The following is a 26,749-nucleotide window of genomic DNA, read 5'->3' on the forward strand; positions in this document are numbered from 1 at the left end:
TTTTTTTTTTTTTTTTTTTTGCCAGATAGGAGTGTTAGAGAAGCCAACAAAGCAAGGGGAAGCAAGCCTGGTGACATCAAAATGAGGCCAGAGTCAGCAAACACAAGCGTAGGGACGTGTGTAGTTTTACAATAACTTGATCACAGTGTTGGGCACTCTTGGGCCCCTTGCCCCAGGGCTGACGCTATAGGCCACACTGTGTTCCCACTTAGTTGACTTCCCAACATAGGGCCAGGCAGGACTGCGCTCTTCCTCCTCATTACTTCCACACAAAGCTTCGCACTCACTCTCCCAGCTTTCATCCTGCAATCCAGTGGGCCTCAGCTGGAGGCATACATTGGAATCACCTGGGGCGCGTGCCACGGTCCCCCCTTCTCTGCACAGGGTCTGATTTCATTGATCTGGGGTGTAGCCTGGGCACCAAGATGTCTAAGCTCCATGGGAGCTAATGCACAGTGAAGGCCGAGAACTACTGATCTCCTACCCTAGTCCCACTCTACCTGGCTCAGTTGCAACAATTTGCAGCAAAATATAAAGAATTTTAACTAGCCTGATAATGGCAGAACTGAAATTTGATTCCAAGTTTCCTGACTCCCATTTGCTCTATTTTGCTGCATGACCAAGATACTTACACTTAAAGTTCTCTTATCAATTTAATAGACAAAACGTGACCAGGTATATGGAGAAGCCCCCCAAAATACCTATGAAGATTCCTCTATGATATTATGTCAAGTCCTTTTTATTTCAAGGACCATTTTAAGTCATTCACTACGATTTTCATTCACATTCATTACAAATCATTCCATTTGTATCATTCACTGTGATTTTTCAGGACACTTTTCACTCAGCTCTCAATGGCACTCGATGCATGACCTTCGTCTAGGTTCTACTCTGATTTCTGGTTATCAATTTCCAGTTACTGAGGAAGAGGCTTACATTTGAGTCAGAAGTAGGCAAAGGGGATTGGAAGGTGTTTGCCCCTCTCAACCTTTTTAAAAGCAAATCCAGCAGAATAAATGATTGTGTAAGAGGTTTGAGGGTGGGGAAACGGGAAATGGCATTCTTTTAGTATGACATTGCACAAAGCATTTGTGCAACTCTGTAATGCAGGGGGAAAAAGGAGGACTCAGATCTCTGCTTCTTTTTGCCCACATTTCGATATAATAAATACGCATGTCTAAGACACAGACATGCTCGCAGTTGGCTCTGTTATTCTTATGGAAGTAACGAGATACATGGTTAATTAAACAGCATTCATGTCACCATTAATGGAGATGTTATGTTTTTTAATAACAGTAATGCAGTCTTATTTTTAAAATAATTCAGTGCACCCATGGGCTTGCTTCCATGACCAGGTACTCTTCTGTTTGAAGATAGGGAACAACAGGAAGAAATGGAAACGTTAGGGGGAACCAGATGGGCAGGAAAGTAGTTTATAAGATTGAATCCGAGCAGCAGGAGCCCTGTCCCTCCCCCCAGGGAAGCGGCCACAGTGGCAGTGGTACTGCCGTGGTGATGAGAAGGATGGGGACCATGACAGTGACTCCGAGACGTTATTTAATCCTTTATAGTTGTAAACGTGCTTCACGCGTGTTACCCTCACAGCAAATGTGCTTTGACTTTCTGGATAAGGAGACTGAGGCCGAGAGGCGGTTAAAGTGGCTTGTCCCAAGCCACACTGGAAGTGTAAAGGGGTGGGACGCTGTGGTGGCTCAGTGGTTTAGCACCTGCCTTCTTCTTTTTTTTTTTTTTAGCATCTGCCTTCATGCCCGGGCGTGATCCTGGGGTTCTGGAATCGAGTCCCGCGTCGGGCTCCCTGCATGGAGCCTGCTTCTCCCTCTGCCTGTGTCTCTGCCTCTCTCTGTGTCTCTCATGAATAAATAAATAAAATCTTAAAAAAAAAAAAAAAAGGAAGTACGTAGGGGCTTCTGACTTCCAGGACACAAATGCAAATATCGCCTTCCTTTTCGTAGGCTTCTTCCTTTATTATTATGATTTAAATTCAGTTAGTTAACATATAGTGCATTACTAGTTTCTGAGGTAGAGCTCCGTGATTCATCCATACCTGGTAACACCCAGTGCTCATCCCATCACGTGTCCTCCTTCGTGCCCATCCCCTGGTTACCCCATCCCCCACCCCGGCCCTCCAGCAACCCTCCGTGTGTTTCCTAGAGTTAAGAGTCTCTTGTGGTTTATTTATAGGCTTCTTACCACTTCTTTTACTTTGTAATGTGTTACCATGACCCCGAGGCAAAGTTAATGGAGCTAAGGTTTACTTCTCTTGATCCTCAGCGGGTATTGTTACTTTACCATTATTTTTTTTAGTTACCAGATTTTTTTTAATTTTTTTTTTATTTATGATAGTCACAGAGAGAGAGGCAGAGACACAGGCAGAGGGAGAAGCAGGCTCCAGGGAAGGAGCCTGAGGTGGGATTTGATCCCCGGTCTCCAGGATCAGGCCTGGGCTGAAGGCGGTGCAAAACCGCTGAGCCACCTGGGCTACCTTAGTTACCAGATTTTAATTTTGTCATGGGAATATCAAAAAGGGCAAAAGCAAAGTATTTTGTTCCACTCTCATATAGAGGTTAGGATGCCAGCCAACAGGTTTGCCAGGAAATCACTAGTGGAATAAATCTGGAACCATAACATCTCCAAGGATGTAGCCCCCTCAGGTGATTCCCATGTAGGAAGCAGACAGACAGCTTTGCCACCTCTAAAACACCATTGTGGGGGTGGGGGGCAAGGGGGTCTCTGCCCTTTAAGCTTCTGACCCTTGATCTCAGCTCAGGGCTTGATCTCTCAGGATCATGAGTTCAAGCCTCACATTGGGCTCCAGGCATGGAGCCTACTTAAAAAATAAAAATAAAAAATACCACTGCAGCAACCCTGCAAAATGCAGTTACCATGAGCATGCAGTCCCTTCCTGATTATGCCTTGGATGCACGTGATACTCCACTTGGAGTGACAGGTGCCTCTGTAAGTCTTATCCTCCCTCCAACAGTTTCTGGAAGGCAAAGCTGCCTACTCATTGGTTTTCTCCTCCTTTCCAACAATTCTTCTTAATCCCTGCACTTCCTAATGAATATATCACTATACCATTTACCAAACATGCCTTTGAAATTCACCTGAAACAGATTTTGCCTGGAAAAAAACAGATTGGGGATCCCTGGGTGGCTCAGCGGTTTAGCGCCTGCCTTTGGCCCAGGGCGCGATCCTGGAGTCCCGGGATCGAATCCCACCTCAGGCTCCCGGTGCATGGAGCCTGCTTCTCCCTCTGCCTGTGTCTCTGCCTCTCTCTCTCTCTCTCTGTCTATCATAAATAAATAAATCTTAAAAAGAAAAAAACAGATTTTTGCCTATATTAAACTGGTTGGAAAAGGGAGAGAAGTTTCTTTGCTCTAATCTGTACCAAGCCCCACATGCCTAGGAATGGCCTTCCTTTAATCGCTACAACATTCTTAAAATGATGCTTTCCCAACTATATGGCATCTTAATTGCTCGTAAGAGAGAAATACATGTTTAAAAAAAAAAAGAGAGAGAGATGAGAAAATAAACAATTTGTTTCTGGTATGAATCTTTGACCTAAGAAATGGGATGCTTTGGTAGATACGTGGCCTATCTTCCATGAAGAAAACCTTTGACAGATGACCTCCTTTCCCCGGGGAACTCTGCCCCACAGCAGTGCTTTAGAGTGGACACTCTCCATTGTAGAGATAGAAAATCTGCTAATAAGAAACTATTATAGGGACGCCTGGGTGGCTCAGTGGTTGAGCATCTGCCTTTGGCTCAGATCATGATTCTGGTGTCCTAGGATCAAGTCCTGCATCGGGCTCCCTCCAGGGAGCCTGCTTCTCCCTCTGCCTGTGTCCCTGCCTCTCTCTGTCTCTCATGAATAAATAAAACCTTTAATAAAAAAAATTTAAAAAAAAGAAATTATTGTATATTGTTCAGAATTATTGCCTAGTCAGCATTTCTGCCGGGGAAGGAGCACAGGGAAAGTGTTCTTTGAAGAAGAAGTTCTCAGAGGTGACATTTAAATCAGGGGTCAGTACACTACCATTCAGGAAACAAATCTTGCCTACCATGTATTTTTATAAAGTTTTATTTGAACACAGGCTACATCCATTTGTCTGCAGATTTTCTTTGGCTGCTTTCACACAGCGAAATTGCGTAGTTGCAAAAGAGACCATCTGGCCCACCATGTCTAAACTACTACCTATGTGTACCTTTATAGGAAAAAATTTTCCAACCGCTGATCTAGATAGTCCAAAATCTTCTCTTCACTCATTGAGGCTCTCAACCCAAGCAAGTCTCTAGGTTTCTTTCTATTGATATATCCCGAGGAAAGCAATTTTATGTGGAAAAGCAAAACACACCAGGAGTGGCTGAGACCCAGATAGATACACGATCCATTGAGGTAGTGAGCACTCCCTACAGGACAAAATAGAAATTCAGGAGTGGCCACCCTACAAGCCTACAGGTGCCAAGCAAGTAACATTAATTGCAGTAGGCCAGGTGCAGGCTGTGGTCAACTAGAGATCATGTGCTCACCTTTGGGGCAGTTCTAGCTGGGTTGCCTTACAGGAATGTGGGCCCGATGTTGCCAGAACCTCTAAATTTTCAGGACCTCCTGGGAATTTGTTTTTGTGAAGTGGCCTAATACTTAAATGGTGACAGCTGATTAGAATTTAAATTAAGATGGGAGGAAACTAATAAACACTGTATGTTACCTCCACTGAAGTTAAAATAAAATAACACAATAGGAGGGCATCCACACAAAAACCCACACATGAAAATTTATAATTACCAAAATTTAGAAGCAACTCAAGATGCCCTTCAGTGAGTGAATGGATGGATAAACTACAGTATGTCCATACCGCGGAACATTTTTTAGCACCAAAAATAAATGAGTGATAAGCCATGAGGAGATATGGAGGAAACTTAGATGGGTTTACTAAGTGAAAAGCCAGTCGGAAAAGTTTCATATTGTATGATTCCAACAGTATGACAGTCTGGAGACAGTAGAAAGATCAGTGGTTCCCAGGGGCTTGGGGAGAGAAGGGAGTATTTTTTTTTAATTTTTTTAATTTATTTATGATAGTCACAGAGAGAGAGAGGCGCAGAGACACAGGCAGAGGGAGAAGCAGGCTCCACGCACCGGGAGTCCGATGTGGGATTCGATCCCGGGTCTCCAGGATCGCGCCCTGGGCCAAAGGCAGGCGCCAAACCGCTGCGCCACCCAGGGATCCCAGAGAAGGGAGTATTAATAGGCAGAGCACAGAGGGTTTTCAGGGCAGTGAATCCATTCTGGATAATACTATAATGGTGGATACATGACATACGCTTGTCAAAACCCATAGAATGTACAACACCAGAGTGAACCCTAATGTAAACTATGGAGTTTGGGTGATAACAATGTGTCAACATAGCATCAATGATTGGGAAAAACTGAACTATCATTATCAGAATACATGCTAGGATGCGGAAGCCACAGACTTACACTATATTGAGTTACCCAAGTTAACAAGGGCTTTTTTTTTTATTTGAAAGATTTTATTTATTTGAGATCAAGAGAGAGAGTGCAAGAGAGAGCACAAGCAGAGGGGGAGGGGCAAAAGGAGAGGGAGAAGCCCACTCCTGCTAAGCAGGGAGCCCGACTAGGAGATGGATCGCAGGACCCAGGGATCACGACTTGATCTAAGACAGGCAGACAGGCGCTTAATGCTTAACCCGTTGAGCTTCCCAGACCCACCAGTGAGGGCTTTTTAAATTCCCTCTTCTCTTTCCAGTCTAACTATGCCGCCATCCCATGTCCGATAAGATTCTAAAACAGGCAAGTCATTACAAAGATGCCCTCATTTATAGTGAAGTACAAACAACTGAGATTCTTCATAAATATTGAGGACTGTTGATGGTAGACAGCTCTGTCTCAGTGGGAGGTTCCACAAGAACAGACCAAAATGAGAGCAAAGTTCATTAAATGCTTCACGTTTTAGGATGTAAGTGGGACAATTCTTTGGGCTGAAACCAAGTTTAGCATCTTACATTAAGAAGATTAATTAGCTAATGTTTATAAAGTACTGTGCAGATATGCCCTTTTAAAATGCTAAGTATTCTAAAAACTACATTGTAGCATTTTACTAAATGTAAAAGATCTAACATTCATCATTTCTTTGGTACAGGTTGGCAAAGATTCTTTTGGCAGTGACTATATAGAAAACTTAAAACAGAACGATATTTCTACAGGTAAAATTTCATCTTTTTTAAAGTTAGTTTTTATGACTTTTCCTCTGGGATCTGGTTACAAGAACAGTTGAATATAGAATAGAATTATTAGATCCTCCTCTGGTGGCCAGAGAATTTTTATGCACAGCTTTGTCTCATCTTACTTAAATGTTGTTTGGTTAATTCTTTTCATGTACATTCCTCCAGATGGGAATTAAATGATAGGAGGTTACAAACCTTCATCTCATAGAAATGTTTCAAAAGCAGGTGACAAGGAAAAAACAGGTGCTGCATTCACAAAAGATATTTTAAGAAAAGTCATTGAATGTCATGGCTGGAAACAATCTTCAAAACCACTGAAGCTGATCCCATCATTGCACAAAAGAGAAACTGAAGGCCAGATTGGTTCTCAATGTGTCCAAGAGCACACAGCTAGTTGGAGCTACAGCCAGGAGTAGAATGCAGGTCTCTGGCTCCATTTCAAGGCTTTTTGCTGCCAAAGGCCGCCTGATCAACACTTCCATTGATGCTCCAGACCATGATTCTTGATGAAATGCAAAGTTTATGAAGAAACGCAACCAAGTTCATTGTATAGGTTTGACCTTTAATCTCTCACTCAACTCTGTCATTTCTTTCACTGAAGAAAAGAAATATGGTGGTCTAGAAAAATGCAGATGTATATGCTATGAATAATTTGGGCAGATTGAGAGTGGGGTAGGTTTGCTGGGTTGTTACTAATGTAGAGCAAAGGTGCAACTGAGTGTAAAGGCTTCTGTCTTCCTTGATGTATAGGTGATGGGTATAAATTAGTGCTAATTACTTATTTCTTTTATCATTCCAGATGGTTAAAGGTTAAAAAGTTTTTCCAAAGATGAGTGGTGCATTGAAATTGCTAAAATAGATTATCCATGCCAGGCTGTATATACATGATTGTAATTTCTTTTTTCTCTCAGAATTTACATATCAGACTCAAGATGCTGCTACAGGAACTGCTTCTATAATTGTCAATAACGAAGGTACGTGTTTCGCATATTGGAGTGTCATTTCATGAAGCATTTCATGTCCACAACTAGAGTAGGAGCATCAGTTTTTACCCTAATCCTATGGATTTCTTACCATACCCACCACTCCAAGGCCTCAAGTGTGGTCTTTCCAATCTAACTATGAATATTTCCCTTTATTTATACTTCCCAACTTGATCATTCAAATATAAAATTGTCCATCCAATACATAGGAAGTGTTAAATTGCCTCAAAATAATATTTATATCCTGAAGCATCCCATTACCCTCCATGTGAACTCAGAATTGATATTTGTCTCTAAAAGTAGTTAAGTATTCTCATCTGTCATTTCAGTTATACTAGGTAAATAAATGTAAATACATAGGTGCACAAGGAAGTTAATGAATCATATTTATAGAATATTTACTGAGCAAATGGCAGCAACTAATTACTTCTAACTTATCATTTGTGTTCAATTTTGTTTGCTCTTTAAATGGCAATCAAATCTCGAAAGTCGATATATACAACTATATTTGTCACAGGGCCTTGTGACAGTTGAAATATTTGTCTATAAAAACAGTAACTTCCCTTTACCCCCAAGTAAAGTCTTCATAATTTCTGCCAACTACTTTAAGTATATATATATATAAAAACTATGTAAAATTGTTTAATTCAGAATTAATATTCTGAAGGACCAGACATTTCATGGGGCACTTCAGACAGAACCTAATGCATTATAGGCAGTCAGCGTGCATGTTGTGAAATTAGGATTTGTCATAATATGTCTTTGATTTGTAATAGAGTTTCAAACAATTGTTTCTCACAGAAGGTATGGTATGTTTCACTCTATTCTAGTGATCCCAAAGTTGCAATAACAACAATGAAAATATGTGTTATATTTAAAGAAGATAAAATGTTTAACAATAGACAGTCTATGTTCATTCCTTTAAGCTACATCTTAAATAATTATTGCTGCCAACAGCCCCTCATTCCCTGTCTTAAACTTCTTTTATGTGTTCTAGGAATATCTTCAAGTTCCATTTCTTGCTTATCAGTGTAGCAAGGTACTACACTTCCCATGCAAAGATTAGTTTAATATCGTGTATTAGATGCCTGTTATGCTAGAACTTGTCTGATTTACATAACACATATGTAAATATATAGAGAATATAGATTGTCATAGAAGAGCTAACACAAATACCCTGAGAGGGGACCATCAACTCCCTTAAGTGAAGGAATCAGTACCAAGGTAAAGTAAGGAATTCAGTTTTGACAAGTTAAATTTGAGGCATGAATGATCTCGCCATATGGCAATGTCTACCAGACAGCTGTAGTCTTGGTCTTATTGCTCATCAGCCAAGGCTAGGCCAGAAACATAGATTTCTGGAGTCAGCAACACAGAAGCAGCAGTTGACTCTAGCAGAAGGAATGAGGTCACCAAAGGAGAAAAGGAAGGAGACATGCCATCTTTCAGTGTGTGGGTACTTGAATTTTTCCAGTACCAAGATTGGGTTTATGCTGAACCATCCCCACTTTATTAAGTCCTCCTTGTGGCCAACAGACACATCTGTGGTAAGATGATCGGCTAGCATGTGTTCTGTGTTCAGAGGTAATTTTAGGTCATGTCTATACAAGACCATCACAAGCAGCCTGGAGCACAAAAGAAGAAAAAAAAAAAGACTGCTACAACTCGTTCCTCTAGATCAGTGCTGTCCAAAAGAAATACAACGCAAGCCACATACATAATTTTAAATTTTCCATTAGCCACATTTTAAAAAGTAAAAAGAAACAGGTAAAATTAATCTTAATATACTTACTTAACCCAATATATCTAAAATATCGTCTTTTCAACATGTAATCAAAATGTTCTTAAAGACTAATGAGATATTTTACCTTCTTTTTTTTTGTACTCAGTCTTTAAAATCTGCTGTGTGTTGTACAATTGAAGCACATCTCACTTAAGATGTGAGACACCACACACATCTCAAGTGCTAACAACCACGTGTGGCCTGAACTCATGACTCTCATATTGGACAGCACAGCTCTTAAGAGTTCACCTAACAGATAAAATGCACCCTAATCCTTCCCCATTTAGGTGGTATTGTAGAGAGTAGGTCCAAGTGATAAGTATGTAAGATTCTTTACTCCTGCTTCTGTTTGATCTGGTACAGCATAGGTCAGATCTCTCTCTCTCGACCTTAGGTTATCTAACACAATTTCCCATCTGTTAGATATTATAAAATATGTTTTGATTTTCAGAATACCCTAGGGTACACACATGAACTGACTGCATACCACAGAGCCTTAGTTTTTAGTGTTGGGAAAGTACACTCCTGTCCATATGTATCCTTATGACATCTGTCATTTAGGATTCGGAATGTTTACCAGATGCCTTGTACCAACCATTTTAAAGTATATTATATATCTCTTCCCAGCTAGTATTCTTTGTATATAAGAATACTGATAGGGGAATTATTTTTTAGATTTTACTCAAAATTGTCAGAATAATATCAGTTTTACAGAGCAGGGGTATCATAAAAGAAGATACAGTAGGAATGTAGAATTTCACCTGAATCACCTAAAAATGTCAAAATTAATACTTATAATACATTTAGCATGATGACTTTGGAAGGGTGATTGTAACATTGCAGAATATCATTACTTAGCCTTGTTTGTTTTTTAATATAAATATGTGGAAAATCTTTATAGGCCAGAATATCATCATTATAGTGGCTGGAGCAAATTTACTTTTGAATACTGAAGACCTGAAGAAAGCAGCTACGACCATTAACAAAGCCAAAGTCATGATCTGCCAGTTAGAAATAACTCCAGAAATATCTTTGGAAGCCCTGACGATGGCCCACAGCAATGGAGGTGATTTTACCTATTTGTTATTCTTCCTAGAAAAGCTTTTTTTTTTTTTTCCTAAAGATTTTATTTATTTGACAGAGAGAGAAAGAGCACGAGCAGGAGGGAGAGGGAGAGGGAGAAGCAGACTCCCCACTGAGCAGAGAGCCCAGTGTAGGACTTGATCCCAGGACCTGGGATCATGACCTGAGCCAAAGGCAGACACCTAACCGACAGTCACCCAGGTGCCCCCCCTAGAAAAGCTTTTATCACTGTTAATTTAATAAAAGGTAGCCTTTTAAGTTAAGCAAAGCAATACTTTCCCTGTAGTAAAATATCCTTTCTTCCACCTGTGAGATTCACGATCTTCTTGTAACTAGGAAAGTTTACAAACAGGGTAAAAAATAACCTGAGTAGCACTACTGATACCCTACAATATAAATCTTCTATCTAGTTAGTGGAGATGATAACAAGTAGTGACTAGAACCTCAGAAACAGCCCATAGCCCAAAAGTAGAAGCAGAGGTCAAGTTACATGTCATGTACAATGACTGCCCTGGTAGGTCTATTTTGATAAATGTCTCTAGGAATTAAAGATTACCTCTTTCTCTTTTTTGTAAAACTCCATCTCTGTTCAATAAACCAGAAAAAATTATTTACGTGTAATATTTTCTATGTTGTCAATGTCCTTTGAGCAGTTAGTTGGTTTTTGACCTTCAATTTTGAAAATTTTCAAACACACAAAGGCAGGTAGAATTGCCTAACAAAATCTTTCACCCAGTGTCAACAATTATCAACGTGTGGCTAATGTTGACTCGTCTGCCCTCCTGCTCACTCCCTGCTTCCACCCCCAGCAAATCACAAACTCTTTAAAAATCCAAAGAGTTTCTTTGTGTTTACTTCTTGTTCACCATTGACTGGTGGGCAAAGCATCTTCTGAGTTAGAATCCCGTTTCCATTCCTTTTTAGCTTTGAGGTGTTTCTAGAATGATCCAGTTTTTCTAAGCCTTGTTTGTTAAGAGCATATAGAAATACTCCCCTACAGAATTGTTCTAAGAATGAAACAAAATAAAATATGATGCTGAGCATGATGTAATATATCTAAACGAATCCCAAATTTCTTCTCCTTTTCACTTCTCTCTTGAAATTTAAATTAGGATAATATCCTGATCTCAGCATCAAAAAAAATCAAAATAGATCATAGCCATTCTAAAACAATGGCTTCCTCTTGATACTGCAGCCGTAATTCTGTGACTTAAGAGAGAGAACCACTTTGAATTTTCCACATAAAACTTTCTCATCAAGATACAAAACTAAAAAAGAGAAGAAAAAGAACAGTAAATGTATGTGTGTGTGTGTTTGTATAAGTGGTTTCTCCCAAAATCTCCAGCGTTCTACAAAGCAATAAATGGAAAGTAAGTTACTTGAAATGATTTTGTAGAGAATTTTTAAATGTATGTCCAGATTTAACAAATTTTCCTCTTGGCAAAACAACGTGCTGTGGTAAATTCTCATTGACATTTAATGTATTTTTAATGGACTCAAAGCTGTCAGAAAGAATTCTAAGCAAGCCAAAAACCCATTTGGTTACATTTTCTCAGGGTGTCACAGATAGAGTCTAATGCTTATGGTGAGCATTGCCTACACCGTGTTCATCTGAATTGAGCAATGTGAATACAACATGACACTTCATTCATGCTCCTGTCTTTCCTTTTACAGGTTGGGGCATAGTCTCTTGTAACTGCTTTTCCTACACTCCCTTGCTTCTCAGAGATCACTCTTCCCTTTGTCTTAGTCTAGTTTCAGGTTAACTAACCAGCTTGTGGAGGAGAGAAAGGTAAAGCCACCAGAGTTGAATATGTTTCACAGGTAAGGCTAGAATTATCCCAATGGGCAGACAGCCTGACCTTGGGGCTGTCATTTGGGTGGAGTCCAAAAATGCTTCCTCCATCACCTGCTAGCCAGCTCTACCAATTGAGCTAGATGACCTAGGGCATCAGGAATGGGCAGTGGTATGGGGTGCCAGGGTGGCCCAGTCAGTTAAGGGTCTGATTCTTGAGCTCAGCTCAGGTCATGATCTCAGGGTCATGAGTTCAAGCCTACAAAAAAAAAAAAAAAAAAAGAGGGGGAAGGGAATGGGCAGGCGTAGTGATGGTAAACTAGCACTAGCCGATTCCACATTTTTACTAAGAGTCAGCATGTCTAAGTATTAATTCCACGTACTTTCATATATATTGACCTTTGAAAAACCTCATGACAAAGATATGGCAGGCATCGTTCTCCCAAAATGAAGGCGAGAAGATACACTAGGAAAATGTAAGTAATTACCCAAGGTCAGTGTAGAAACCCAGATTTCAGATGCCAAGACCCAAGTTCTGTGTCCTAGAGCACGCCTTAAATATTACCACACCCCATTGATTCCAAGGAACTGAGCCTTTATGGAGAAAAGTAAAACCCATAAACTGTAATATTGTTCAACACGTAGCCTAAGCTTTGAGTGTTTTTGAAGCTCACATCTCAGAGACACTAGACTACTTTCTGTGATGCATCTCTTACCTGCTCCCATAAAATACATGCACATGGACTCCTCTGACCAGAATTCAGCTGGTCTTCACTTGGTGAAGCAGCCAGAACCACTTAGACTCTCTATAACCATGAGTGTGTGTGTGTGTGTGTGTGTGTGTGTGTGTGTGTGTGTGAATTTAATGTATTTTCATTCTCACGTCAGAGAAGAGTGATACAATGAAGGAAGCACTGGTTTGAGAGTCATGAAGTTTGGGTTTGAATACAGAATCCATCCCTTAGTAAATAGGGGACCGCATGCAAGTCAGTCAGTTCTTGGTTCTAGGCCTCTGTGAAACAGTACTGGTCCAAGAGCTCTTGCAGCTGTTTACTGTCAGGATATATGAATGGAGAGCAGAGCAGGCAAAGCTTAGAGATACGTTGAGCACTTCGTGTCCTGTCCATTGCCCCGTGAGACTACCTATGTGCTAATCAGCAATATTCCACCTACAAGAAAGGAGGTAAAATAATCCTCCTCTTCCTCCTCCTCCTCCTTTCTGGGTTTATTATCACAGCTCCTTTATCTGAATTAAGCACATACATAGTATGACTGGATTATATATAGTTGTTAAAAATACAGAGGAAACCGACACCTCCCCCCCATCTCTGAATATATGGTGTCAGAACTCTGTTTTGTCTTCACCTAAAGGAAAGCATTGGTTTTAAATGGACAGCACCAGTGGCCCTCAGTGGCCCCCTCCTCTCTAGGTCATGATGCTGTGAGGCAGGCCCACAGCAGAGCTGGTGCTGCAGCTGCTCGTGATGAAATTATGCATGTCGGGTCTGGTCTTTATATCCATTTCAAAGCAAATGGAACATTACTGGAACAATTATAAATAATTGAGATTGTAAGATCGCCAAGATCAAATTCTAGGTAGGACACAAAATATCTTTTAATGACACTTGAGTCCTTTTCTATTTGGCAAACCAAACTTCTTGGCTGGCCACCTTGACTTTCACAGTGACGTTGTCCAGCACATAGCCCAAGTGTTGAGTGTTTCCGCTGCTCAACTCACAGGAAACAACCCCCAGAGGGAGACTGCCAAGCCAGCGTTTTGGTTACCCCAATCTTTCCACAGTTTCTTTACTTAGGGTGACTTTCTTCCTATTTCTCTGAGCTAAGTTATTATGGCCTTCTCAACTGTCCAGTTCATGCCCTCCATGGTGAGACTGGTAAGAGCTTCCACCTCAGGATGCCTGGGTGACTCAGCAGTTGAACATCTGCCTTTAGCTCAGGTGGTGATCCCAGGACCCCTGGGATCAAGTCCCACATCAGGCTTCTCTCCCCGAAGGGAGCCGGCCTCTTCCTCTGCTCATGTCTCTGCCTCTCTCTGCATCTCTCTGCATCTCTCTGCATCTCTCATAAGTAAATAAAACCTTTAAAAAAAAAAAAAAAAAAAGAGCTTCCACCTCATTCTCCTGGCTCTGTACCTATGCAGCTCCTCACTGACATTCTTGTGCCAGCCTTTGGCATGCTGTTAAGACAACCAGGAGTTTAGCCCACCTTATGTTGTAATGAATAATGATTACGTTGGGTGTGGTCAGTGCCCTCTGCAGCTCCACACTACTCCATGGTATATCTTGTGTCTCTAGTTTTACGTGGTTCCAGGATGGCATCATTTTCCCCAACTTATCTATTGCAAATGTGCATTCTTCTTTGATTAACCACATCTACTCATTCTTCACATTTTTTTCACCATGGTAAAGTGTTTATGTTTATTTTTGGTAGCATGAGCCAAAGAAGAGTCCTTGCTTTATGGCATTTTCATTTTTCCCCTAACTTTTTTTACTAGTCAGACTCTAAGCCTAGGTATCCAGCCTATTACCATCCAGCATTGGTCAAAATGCTTTCCTTCAATAGGGAAATAAGCAGATAAGATTTGATTCATTTTTTTTAGATTGATTTATTTATTCATGAGAAACACACAGAGAGAGACAGAGACATAGGCAGAGGGAGAAGGAGATTCCCTGCAGAGAGCCTGATGCTGGACTTGATTCTTAGATCATGCTGAACTGAAGGCAGATGCTCAACTGCTGAGCCACCCAGGTGTCTTGATTTGATTGACTTTTATACAATATTTATGGTCAAATTAAATTGTAGGATTTCTCGTTCCAGCAATTCTATTGCTTAAAATTCAGTGTAATTGTTTTTTTTAAATTTGTATTTAGGGGCGCCTGCGTGGCTCAGTTGGTTAAACATCTGTCTTTGGCTCAGGTCATGATCCCAGGGTCATGGGATCAAGCCCTGTGTTGGATCCCTGCTCACTGAGGAGTCTGCTTCTCCCTCTCCCTCTGCTTCTCCCCCTGTTTGTGCTAGCTTGCTCTCTCTCTGTCAAATAGATACATCTTTTAAAAAATAAAAATAAAATTTATTTTTATTGTGGAAAATCTCAAATATATGTGGACATACAGAGACTAGTATGGTAAACCCATATATACTATCACTTAGCTTCAATAATTCTCAACACATGGCCAATCCTGTTGCATTTATACCCTAACTGACTACTCTCCACACCCTCCCACTGCAACCTTGGGTTATATTCTGAAGCACCAGCCAAACATTATATCATTTCATTCACAATGGACTTGATTTTTGCTGTAAGATATTACACATCTTTTAAGAATGATGTCTTTGCCTGGTGTACACCAGGTAATCTCTGGTCAGATTTATTCCCATCACCCTTTGGAATTAATCCTTATTAGTTTAGTGAGTAACCTCTCAGACTTTTTTTTTTCTCTTCTGTCCAAGAGTATAAATGTAAATACACATACAATTATGCTTTGCTTTATTAAAAAAGGAGGAGTCATACTAAAGATTTTATTACAAAACTTTCTTTTTGGATCCCTGGGTGGCTCTGGTTTAGCTCCTGCCTTCGGCCCAGTGCTTGATCCTGGGGTCCTGGGATCCGGTCCCGCATTGGGCTCCCTGCATGGGACCTGCTTCTCCCTCTGCCTGTGTCTCTGCCTCTCTCTCTCAATCTCTCTCTTTCTCTTTTCTTGTGTCTCTCATGAATAAATACATATAATCTTAAAAAAAGAAAAACTTCCTTTTTTTCACATATAAATTATAGAAAATTTTCTGTGACAAAACAGAGATCTCCTTCATTCTTTTTAACAGCAGCAGAGTATTCTTTTAGAGCTATTTTTTTCCTAACCAATCCTGTCTGATAGAAGCTTAGGTTTCTTTTTATTTTTTTCTGTTAAAAACTAGCTGAGCATCACTTTGCATGCCTATGTGTTTCTGTGGGAGAGATTTGGAAAAGGAATTGCCAGATCAGGGCTCTTTTGAGATAAAATGGAACTTTAATAAGAGTAGCTCAATGCTATTGTTCCATACGGGTAGCTTGCTCTACCCTGTGCTCAAATGCCTTTGCGTGCAGATTGGAGATCACAATACATGAGCAATGCTTTTTCATTTCACCGTTTGAGGAAAATAGGGAGCAATATATTTGTTCTGGAACTGTAAAAAGTAAATGGGTGTGTTGGAATGCTGGGCATGGAGGGCCTTTACGCATAATTGACATCTCTAAGACCTTGCAGAAACGGGAAGACCAATGAGAGACTGTTGCCAGGCTATGAATTCCAACAGAAGGCAAAAGAGATGGGTGGACAGGCGGGGGTGTTAGGCTGTGTGTGAAGGACAATATAATAACAGTAATAATCCCTTACACTTGTACAACACTCTACAGTTTACAGAGGGCTTTTACACCCAGTTTCTAATTTAAGCTGCACAATGACCTGTACAAAAATATGAGCAGCCAAAAATATACCATAGAATTTTTGTGGATGGACATTCTAGATTCTAAAATAATGAAAATGTGAGAATAGCATTAGCCTGTAAACCACTGGACAAGATCCACTAACCAAACCAAAATGTTAAGACCAAGGAAGGTGTAGAAGCAAACTCGCTAGCCTCACCAGGCAGTAGTGGACAGTTTCCATTAGCCATGTGCTGATAAGCATCTACCCAAGAACATGGAATGGATCAGTGCTGTGACAGCTGTGGAAAAGCCACTTGGACAACTCATCAATGTGCGAATTTTCCCAAGAGATTCTAATCAGATTTGAGGTGGAGCCTAAAAGTCATGCACTTTAATTGTGGGACCCAGGAAATTTAACAAAAATCCCCTACTCCTGGAGAAGCAGAGCAGGATTAACTCCATTTTGTGCTGCACCTGCCACCTCCTGTATCACCCCCACATGACCTGCTTATTGCTTAAGGCACTGCCCCACCCTAGTCAAGCCGCTGGGCACACCCTAATCGGAAATCAGCTCATAACAATGTAACCCTGCCTTGTGCCAGCCAAAACTGCGTGCCAATTCTGACCAAAGTAATAGGCCAGCTCAAATGGATACTATAGGGTGAGATGTAATTCCATTGGCCACCTGCATGTGGACTGACATGACTGCGCAACTTTCTGCATATCCCATGGGCCACTGGCCCCTATAAAGCTGCTACCCCTCTTAATCTCAGGGTCCAAGTCCCTGCTCCGCTGTGTCAGGTACACTTGGACCCAAGCTTGTAAATAAACCCTCATGTGTTTGCATCGGTGTTGGCTCCTCGGTGGTTTCTTGGATTTGCAATCTCGGGCACAACATTATGAGGTCTCCTAGTGATGCTGATGTGCAGCTAAGTTTGTGAGCCGCTGTTCTGGAAGGGTCTCTGAGAATTGCAGGTAGAAGATTTTACTCTGTGAGTCCATAGTAGATTGGAGTCGCTAAACACATAAGTGGACCTGGGTAGAGTAAAAGAAGACCAACCAATTTAGTTGGATCCTCTGGTGGATAAGTAAGTGTTTTGACAAAGAGGGAGCTTCCTGTGAATGTAATCTCTAAAGACTTTAAAATGTATATATATATATTTTCAAAATTCCACATCAAACATTGTTTTAAAATACTATAAATGGGGATGAAGGTTTGCACTGCTATAAACAGAGTCCTGGCCTAGAGATAACCAATACTGGACTTTTTTTTTTTTTAAGATTTTTAATTTATGTATTCATGAGAAACACAGGGAGAGAGAAAGAGAGAGAGAGAGAGGCAGAGACACAGGCAGAGGGAGAAACAGGCTCCATGCAGGGAGCCAGACATGGGACTTGATCCCGTGACTCCAGGATCACACCCTGGAAGGCTGAAGGCAGGCGATAAACCGCTGAGCCACCCAGGGATCCCCCAAATACTGGACTTTAAGCTGGAGGACCCCAGGTAGGGACCCAGCTTAACTGTGTCCCAGTGTATGACCTTAGACCTCACTGAAGCTCACTTTCCTCCTCTGAAAAATGTAAATATTCTTCTAACACTGTAATGCTATGACATTCTCATTTTCCCTGTCTGCTATCCCCATCCATCCTTCTCTTATAGGCTCGTAGTCTGAGCTAGCTTTCAGCCTCAGATCGAATTTATCCTCCATTCTCAAGCTTTCTTTATGTTTCCAGGTTGCTCATAGAAGCCAAGAACGTAAGCTTCTGTGAAAAGTGTATATTTGGGGAGCCTGACTGGTTCAGTTGGTGGAGCATGGGACTCTTTGTCTAGGGATTGTGGGTTTGGGCCCCACCTTGGGTGTAGAGATTACTTAAAATGAAATCTTAAAAAAAAAAGTACATGTTTGCATGAGTAATTGTGATATATTTGGAAGACATGCATAGGTGTACAAAACCTACATATGTAAATGAACTTCCTACTTCCTGTTCTTACCAGGAAATTTCTTTTATCTCTTCATTACTTCTTTCCAAACATCTTTTTTTTCCTGGAAAATGGATTTATGAACAAAAATGTTCACCAGCCTGAATGTTCGCATCCATACATGTCCTTTCATGTCACAGCATTTAAAATTTTATGTTGCCCTTTGACATAACTTTGTAATCACCTTGGTTGTGATACTGTTGCTTGCCCTTGAAGTTGAAATGTTGTAAAGTGAAAAAGGGAGAAAAAAAAAAAAGGGAGCAAATGGAAATAAAAAGGGGCTGGGACTAGGTCACCACAGAGATTGAGATTTCAGACTTTTCTAAGTCAATTTGTCATCTAATGGGGAAAATGCTGCACATGGGATTTCCCTTACTGTCTATAAGTGCACCATGTTAAAAAATGATCACTGAACCCCCTTTTCCATTCTTTACAGTGAAAACATTGTTCAATCCAGCTCCTGCTATTGCTGACCTGGACCCTCGCTTCTACACACTTTCAGATGTGTTCTGCTGCAATGAAACTGAGGTAAGGATGGAAGGTTTTGCTCCCTCCAGAAGAAGCCAAAGACTTTCATGCAAGTGGATGAAGCAGAGGCAGAACTAACCACTTCAGTTTGATTGCATGTAAATTCTTGGGCCCATTGAAAACAATTGTCAGACAACTAGGGTGTAGAGAAAAGGAAATTAGTGAGTTTGGGGGGGGGGGGGATTTCCTGAGTCATCTCCATAATCTGGCATTTATCAAACCTCAGCTATTTTTAGTTCCCTCCCTGCCTTCAAGCTATTGGTGGTTTGTTTTCTTTTTAAATTGTTCTACATTCTGTGGACTAATTAGTTGCTAGATTTAGCAAAAAAAAAAAAAAATCCAGAATGCCCTGTTAAATTTGAATTTCGTATAAACAACAAGTGGTATATTAAATGTACTTGTGCTATAGAATTATTTGTTATTTATCTGAAATTCAAATTCAGCTGGCCTAACAACCCTAATTAAGATACGACCCCTGGAGCATTTGCTACATTTTCTTGTGAAGACCCTGGGACTGCATGGGTGTACAGATGTAGGCTCCCTGTTGATACCACAGGAAGGACCTCGGGGGCCACTCTGTTAGGAGAGGGCCCTCTCAGACCACCTGAGGATCATAATGTATAGATTTGCATAAAATACTGATCAATATGTTCAGATGGTGCCATCCATTCTGAAGCATTTTAGGAAGAAAATTTCAGTATTCCTCCTTTTTATAGGCCAAACCATTTTAGGCCAGAGCTTGCTCTCCACATTGGGAAGAAGGACATATTATTATACAATGCAACATGTAGAGAGAGAAAGTTAGTAATTAAAGAATTATAATAGTAATTGTCCATGTGGTTCTAGAAGGCTGCATGAATGTTTCCAGGATTTCCCGACCTGCCTTTTTGTTAATTTTATCTCTCAGAACATGAAGTAAACAAAAAAGAAGACTGCCACAAGGAAACTAATTTTAACAAATCACAACAGGTTATGCAATATTTTTGAGCAACCACCATAGCCAGGCCTTGTGCTAGGAGAAAGGGATTGTGGGAAATAGTAGCTATTGCACAATAAGAAGTTTGATTACTCTCCACTGCCAACTGGCTTAAATTTCCCTGCTGCATACTTGGAGAGCACTATATTTATTCTTCAAACACTCATCACAGCTCAAATTACTTATTCAATACTTCTATCTTCTCCACTGAATTACTATCCTGTGAGGCTAGGGACATCTGTCTTATTCACTGTTGTATTCCTAATGGGTAATCCTAATTGTATAGTTATCTACTGTTGCATAATAAATTACCCCCAGATTTCAGGGCTTACAATATAGTAATCCCCCTTTATCACTGGGAATAGTTCCAAGACCCCCAGTGGATGCCAGAAACCACAGATAGTACTGAACCCGATAAATATTATGTTTTTTTCCTATGCATACATACCTTTGACAAAGTTTAAGTAATGAAGAAGGCACAGAAGAGGTTAACAATAATAACTAATAATAAAGCAATTTTAACAATATATTGTCATGAAAGTTTTATGAATGTGGTCTCTCTCTCTCTCTCTCTCTCAAAATATCTCACTATCCTGTACTCACCTGTCTTCCTCTTGTGATGATGTGAGGTGATAAATGCCTATATGATGAGATGAAGTGAGGTGAGTGACACAGGCTTGAGACACAGCAGGTAGGCTACTATTAACCTTCTGATGATATGACAGGAGGAGGATTACCTACTTTCCTGACAGCAGTTGACCACGAATAAGTGACACCAAGGAGAGTGAAACGGTGGATAAGAGGGGACTACTGTAATTATTTCGTGTCCTGTACAGTTTCTGTCCATCAGGAATTGAGACAGGGCACAGCATGGCTTGTCTGTCTCCATGATGTCTGGGGCCTAGAAGACTCAAGGGTGGAGAGCAGGAATCATGCTTCACTCCCATGCTTGCTAGTTGATGCTGGCCTTTGGCCAGAACACTTAACACTTACACAGGACCTCTCCTTGGGACCTGGGCTTCCTCACAATGGAAGCTGGGTTCCAAGATACAGTATCCAGAGGATGAGAGAGAGGGAACCAGGCAGAAGACATGTTGCCTTTTATGACATCACTTTTGAAGTTACACAGTATCTCTTCTGGCCCATTCTATTGACTGAGGCAGGAAAGTCTACCCTTGCACCCCTCGTTTCAATATAAGATTGTCCTTGTCACAGTGTGAAAAGAGCATATATAGTGTGATATAAATTGATAGAATTATTTTTGGAAATTATGTAACTCTGTTATATTGTACCTGGCACATAGTTGGCACCTAGTAAATGCTTTTTGAATGAACAAATGAACAAACTTTGGTCTTTAGGAAAGTTGATCTCAGACACTCAGTGGAAAAAAGAAAAACTTTAAAAGCTTAATTAAGATTCTTATGGATGACTTCTAAAAAGGATAATAATGTAAATTCATGCTTTAAGATACTCTCTCTGGGGGCACCTGGGGAGCTTAGTTGGTTAGGCGTCCAACTCTTGATTTTGGAACAGATCATGATCTCAGGATCATGAGATCAAGCTGCACATCGGGCTCCGTGCTGGGTGTAGAGGCTTCGTAAGATTCTCTCACTCCCTCTCCCCTCCCCCCTCCCTGTTCTCTCTTTCTCTTTAAGGAAAAAAAACCCTCTCTCTGCTAACAGACAAACCATTGATAAATAAATACACAAAGAGACAATGAAAAGATACAAGCTCAGAAACAAGATAACTCCACAGATCAGAAAGGGAACAGAATCCTAGAGCATTCAGCCCTGAGTGTGCTAGAAGCAGGTATAGGTGGTAGGGACCTCCAATGGGTAATAGGTACTAAAAATGTACCCCTCATGGGAGCCTGGAGCAGTGCCCACTGCTGGAACCCAGATATGCTAGGCTGAGACTCCCCTGCTAACCAAAAAAAGTAGAGGAAGTTGCTAAGCCTGCTACCCGGACTACAGCATTATGTAAAGCTACCAAGCTGTGGAGACAGGACAGAGGTACTGCCTGTGATCAAGAAAGAATCAGGCCAACTGCTAACCTGGTGACCAGGAATGTGACTAGATTGGCAATATCTCCAATAACAGCAGAACAGGAACTCCATATTGCTGATATAAAACTTGGCTCTGGTTTAGAGACCCTCAGGGGCCTAATAGATGCTACTATGAAACCACTGAAAAGGCAGGGGTAGTACTTTTAATCTACTTTTGATCTGAGGACCCATGCCTTTCTTCAGTTCTTGATAACACCTTACAGTTCTTCTAATATTGTTTCTCTCTAGTTCCCTCCTTTCTCTTCTTTCACTCCAACTAGATGTATGTTAGAATTGCTTGAGCTATATTTCATTTCTCTAAATTTCTTTTTAATATTAAAAAAATTCTTTCTGTGATACATTCTAGGTGAATTGAGTTTTTCACTTGTAGGTGAATTGATCAAGATTCTCTTTCAATTCACTAATTCTTCATTCTATTCTAATGTTTATCCTCTAGTGGTCTTTTTTTTCCTAATGAGTGTAATAATAGAAACATTTCAAAGGTGTTTTTTCATTTTCAAGATTTCTAATTGATTGGTTTTTATATTCACATATCATTGCTTCAATTGTTTCTCTTTCACACTTACTTTCTCCTTTTTTTTAATAATAAATTTATTTTTTTATTGGTGTTCAATTTGCCAACATACAGAATAACACCCAGTGCTCATCCTGTCAAGTGCCCCCCTCAGTGCCCGTCACCCATTCACCCCCACCCCCTGCCCTCCTCCCCTTCCACCACCCCCAGTTCGCTTCCAAGAGTTAGGAGTCTTCATCTCCTTTTTTAATGAATGAGAATCTCAATCATACTTATTTTAAAGTCTTTCTTGGCATTGTTTCATTATTTGAATTTTGTCTTGGGAAAATTCATCCAAGACTATTGATGTTGTTGGATAACTTTTGAGCATTATGCTTCCTCATTTGCAGGCTCATGTTGCTCTCTCTGAGTTGGGGAATCCCACGCTTTGGTTCCCACTAGGCTGATCCTGCCTCTGCAGTGGTTTCATGGTAGACTCAATCCATTGGGTGTCCGACTCTTTTTGGCTCAGGTCATGATATCAGGGTCCTGGGATCGAGTCCCACATCAGGCTCCCCACTCAATGTGGAGTCTGCTTCTCCTCCCTCTGATCCTCCCCCCCAACTCCCACTCATGCTCTCTCTTGCTCCCTGTCATGCTCTCTCAAATAAATAAATAAAATCTTTTTTAAAAAAGTATCACCTGAGATAAATAGATATAACTCCCTCCTAACATGCATTTTAATGGAACTGCATAAAGTGAAAAGTAGAGACAAAAATATTCTTAAACAGCCAGAGGGGAAAAAAGACAGATAACATATACATGATAAGAATATCCAATACTCCCTCTGCCTGTGTCTCTGCCTCTCTCTCTCTCTCTCTCTGTGACTATCATAAATAAATAAAAATTAAAAAAAAAAAAATGTGGATGGGATCCCTGGGTGGCGCAGCGGTTTGGCGCCTGCCTTTGGCCCAGGGCGCGATCCTGGAGACCCGGGATCGAATCCCACATGAGGCTCCCGGTGCATGGAGCCTGCTTCTCCCTCTGCCTGTGTCTCTGCCTCTCTCTCTCTCTCTGTGACTATCATAAATAAATAAAAATTAAAAAAGAAAAAAGAATATCCAATACTTCACTAATTGTAAAAGGGGAAAATGGAAAAATTGGTGTCCATGAAAAGGAGAATAGATCTTTTTAAACTGTAGTATATTTGTAATATATCTGTACTGTATGGAACTGTGCAGTTAAACAGAAGTAGAGCTACACATATCAACACAAATGAAATTACGTTAAGGGAAGAGGCACATTGCTAAATAGTATCTATGGAAGGCATGATTCACCTTCTTTAAAGAGAAACATCTGAAGCAAATAAAATAACACATTAAGATTTATTAAAAGCAGGTGGTAGGTACATGGGTGTTTGTATTACTTTTTTACATTTAGGAACTTTTCATAAAAGAATAGTTTTTAACAGGTTTTTAGAAACCACAAGAATTCCATGTTTCTGCAAATATACCATCTAACTCAACAGATGTAAGTGATCTCAGTAATGAAGATCAGTGAAAAACTTATGAAAAGAAAATAGAAGGTGGCCTCAAGGCATAGCCAACGCAGACAGAAAAGGTCTGTGGAAAAGATGGTTCAGGAAGGACACATGGTCAAGTTAATGAAACCTTTGCTGTGGGGAAGACCAAAGGAACAGACACTGGGGGTGACTTACAGGCCATAGGAAAGGTTAATCTGGGCATGTTCAGAGTAGGCACAGGAAGAAACAGACTCTTTCTTAGGAAGAAATAGGATACAGAAAAGACAATTTGGCTATAAACTTTTTGAGTCAAAAAATATCCTATAATTCATCTAGTCCAGTAATTTTACAGCCACTAATTTCAGAACCATAGAGGGTCCCCAGAGATGCTAGAGGGGTGCCTAGGGGATGAGGAAGCAGGGCCCCTACTACAGGCAGAGCCTTTGTTACCTTCTGGGAGTGAACTGTGGTCCTGTGCCAGCCCCTAACTTTACAGATTGTATATGACTTGGGGAAAGTCCCAGAGTCAGTAAGTAGTGGGCATCTGGATGTCAGCACAGTGCTCTCTCTGCTACACAGGAGTGCCCTTCCTGCTCTGCTTCCATCTTCTTGAACAAAAACAAAAGAAATGGGTGTTGTGCAAACGTGGGAAGCTGTGACTAGTAATAAGAGAAAGGCATTATGGCCCAAGAGGGGCCTAGAAGAATTACGGCCTTAGGTGTGAAATTTACAGACATGATTTATATCAAAATCATTGGCAGCAGTCCCTCCCTTTCTCCTGCCTCCCCTCCCCTCTGCCTTTCTTTTGTAGAATTCTTTGTTCTCCCTCTTTTTTTTTTTTTAAGATTTTTAATTTATTTATTCATGAGAGACACAGAGAGAGAGAGAGACAGACAGACAGACAGGCAGGCTCCATGCAGGGAGCCTGACATGGGACTTGATCCTGGGTCTCCAGGATCACGTCCCCGGCTGAAGGCAGGTGCTAAACCGCTGAGCCACCCAGAATTCTTGATGAAAATCATCACACATACACACAGAAAAGCTGAAAGAGCAATACAACAGATAGCCATAGACTGTCCGCCCAAATGGTTGTTAACATTTGCTGTTTTGCTTTCTCTCTCGTGTGTATTTCCTTTTGTTTTTCTCGAATCGTTTCAGAGTAAGTTGCAAATAACATGATACCTGACCCCTAAATATTTCAGTGTGTGTCTCCTGAGAGGAGCCACAATACCATTCTCACACTTAAGAAAATTATCAATAATAATATACTGTCATCTAACATCCAGGGCCACGTTCAAATTTCCTCAGTTGTCCCAAGAGTGTCCTTGAAAGCTAATTTTTGTTGTCATTGTTGTTGGGTTATTTCTTTTCTTGAGCCAGTGTGCATCAAAGCTCCCGATGGCATTGGTTGTTATGCAAAAGAAGGGAGACGTTTTCTAGAAGAGCAAATCTAATCTGGAAGTGGACCCAGGTCACTTTTCTCACTGCTTTTTCCTTTCACTTTTATGTATTCCAGGCTGAGATCCTAACTGGCCTGGCAGTCGGCAGCCCTGCAGACGCTGGGAAGGCTGCGCTGGTGCTCATGGAGAGGGGCTGCCATGTGGTCATCGTCACCTTAGGTGCTAAAGGATGCGTGATGCTGTCACAGACAGAACCTGTCCCAAAGCACATTCCCACTGAGAAAGTCAAGCCTGTGGATACCACGGTAGGTTTTAAAATTTCAAAATTACCTCTGCCTCCTTGAAAATCATCATTTGGTAACAAAGATTCTGCACCTGAATTTTTGGATCATAAGATAAGGGCCTGAGGAAGTGATACAATAGAAGAGAAGAAAAACCGGGCAGGAGGACTAGCTCTTGATCATTCCTTAACCAGCGGGGGGAATTTATACAAGTCAGTTAACCTCTCTGAGCCTCAGTTTCTTCATCCATAAAATTGGAGTAGCAATAGCAGAATACCTGTATTACCTATACTCAGTCACTGATTCATTCAATAAATATGTACTGACTACCTGTTATGTGCCAGTCATCTGTTAGGTGCTGGGGCTTTAGTGATGAACAAGACAAAATTTCTGTCTCATGGGGCTTAGATTTTAGATGATATAGCAATCGCTGGTTCTTACAAGCCTCTCGTGTGGAGAGAACAAGTGCACGGGTTGGCAGAAATCATTATTTTAGTCAACAGACAATAACAGCTAACATTTACTGCATGCTTGCTGTGTCTCTTTTGCATACGTCTCATATAATCTTTACAATTATGAGATGCAAGTTACTGTCCTCGTTTTACAGATTTAGAAACTTGCTGAGGACCGTAATGCTAGGTTGTAACAGAGATAGGGGTTCAAAACTCGGCCTGTGGACTCCAGACATTTCTTGTGTAAGGTGCTGCATTAAGGATAAGCAGGTTAAGTAGATAAGTCACAGCCCAGAATGGAGTAGAAAGGAAACAGGTTAAAAAAAGAAGCTCAGGGTCCCTCTAAAACCGGGAAAATAAAAATTGCTTGTGGCCTACAATGGAGAAGAGATGGGGACATGCCTGGGTGGCTCAGCAGCTAAAGTGGCTGACCTTGATCTCAGCTCAGGATCATGAGTTCAAGCCCCACATTGGGCTCCTCATTGGGTGTGGAGCCTACTTTAAAAGTTTTTTTTTTTTAACTTAAAAAAAGAGAAGAGCTGACTAGCAAAGTAAATAAGTGTCAGAGATGCAAAACTAGAGCTGAAGAAGAATAAACATTTTAAGGTTCTTATTTATAAGAAGTTAGTATGTAATTATTTATAAAATATACTTTGGTTTTATGCTTAGAAAATACTTGAAAATGTGGGTCACGTATCAGAAAGGAACCAAAGAGAA

At 40.8% G+C, this 26,749-nt stretch overlaps 2 protein-coding genes across 12 annotated transcripts in view; one reads left to right on the forward strand and one right to left on the reverse strand.

The window, feature by feature from the left end:
• The window catches only part of BABAM2 (BRISC and BRCA1 A complex member 2), a 450,135-nt gene extending 429,320 nt beyond the window's left edge, over positions 1-20,815 (reverse strand). The window contains exon 1 of the mRNA XM_077915903.1: positions 20,423-20,815. The gene's annotated coding sequence lies outside the window, so the exon portion shown is untranslated. The remainder of the gene's footprint in view (positions 1-20,422) is intronic.
• RBKS (ribokinase) overlaps positions 1-26,749 on the forward strand; it is a 93,449-nt gene that overhangs the window by 26,154 nt on the left and 40,546 nt on the right. For all 11 annotated transcript variants that reach the window (XM_077915953.1, XM_077915956.1, XM_077915954.1 and 8 more), the window contains 5 exons: positions 6,183-6,246; positions 7,179-7,241; positions 9,935-10,099; positions 18,752-18,843; positions 25,416-25,604. In XM_077915953.1, the coding sequence (XP_077772079.1) occupies positions 6,183-6,246; positions 7,179-7,241; positions 9,935-10,099; positions 18,752-18,843; positions 25,416-25,604 (573 nt within the window). The remainder of the gene's footprint in view (positions 1-6,182; positions 6,247-7,178; positions 7,242-9,934; positions 10,100-18,751; positions 18,844-25,415; positions 25,605-26,749) is intronic.

The sequence above is a fragment of the Canis aureus genome, chromosome 12 (assembly GCF_053574225.1).
Source record: "Canis aureus isolate CA01 chromosome 12, VMU_Caureus_v.1.0, whole genome shotgun sequence".
Lineage (NCBI taxonomy): Eukaryota > Metazoa > Chordata > Mammalia > Carnivora > Canidae > Canis > Canis aureus.